Below are 524 nucleotides of genomic sequence, written 5' to 3'. Positions count from 1 at the left end.
CAGAGAACCAAAGTCATCGACATGAATGAAGGAGTCTGCAGGAACAAACTGCTCATAGTTGGCTCGGGGAGGCCCCAGCACCACGGGCACGGTGCCGGCCATCAGCGAGTTCCTCCAGAGCTTCTCGGTGATGTAGTCCTGGTGGATGGAGTTCTCGAAGGCCAGGTAGAACTTGGACTTGGACGTTGTTGGCAAGAGGCAGTCCTTGCAAAGAGGCTTTTTATTTGCTTTCCCGTATATGTTCACATGCAGGTACTTGGAGAGGTTTTTGTAGACTTCAGCTCTTTTCTGAGTCCTGCGGTAGTTGCTGATAACCCAGGACACCAAGTTGGTCTTGGTGGGGATGTTCACAGTGGCTGACCGGTTGGGCACAAGCTTGCCATAGGGGATGAAGATATCCGAGTCCCGTCTGTAGGTCATCACCCAGTTGAAGGTCTGGTTCCATCCCGCTAAAGCTTTAGTGTTGGAGGGGGACTCCAGGGAGACCCACACCCAGTTCTGCCCCGGCGGCCTCTCCTTGGGCA

General features: G+C 54.2%; 1 protein-coding gene across 1 annotated transcript in view; it reads right to left on the bottom strand.

Annotated features, from left to right (window-relative positions):
• The window catches only part of LOC104279627 (alpha-(1,3)-fucosyltransferase 7-like), a 1,051-nt gene that overhangs the window by 176 nt on the left and 351 nt on the right, over window positions 1–524 (bottom strand). The window contains 1 exon segment of the mRNA XM_009876965.1: window positions 7–524. This exon segment is cut by the window's right edge and continues 28 nt beyond it. Within this exon segment, the coding sequence (XP_009875267.1) occupies window positions 7–524 (518 nt within the window).

The sequence above is a fragment of the Apaloderma vittatum genome, unplaced genomic scaffold (genome assembly GCF_000703405.1).
Source record: "Apaloderma vittatum isolate BGI_N311 unplaced genomic scaffold, ASM70340v1 scaffold35079, whole genome shotgun sequence".
NCBI classification, from domain to species: domain Eukaryota; kingdom Metazoa; phylum Chordata; class Aves; order Trogoniformes; family Trogonidae; genus Apaloderma; species Apaloderma vittatum.
Note: the sequence above shows the minus strand (reverse complement) of the source record. Positions and strands in the feature narration are given on the sequence as shown.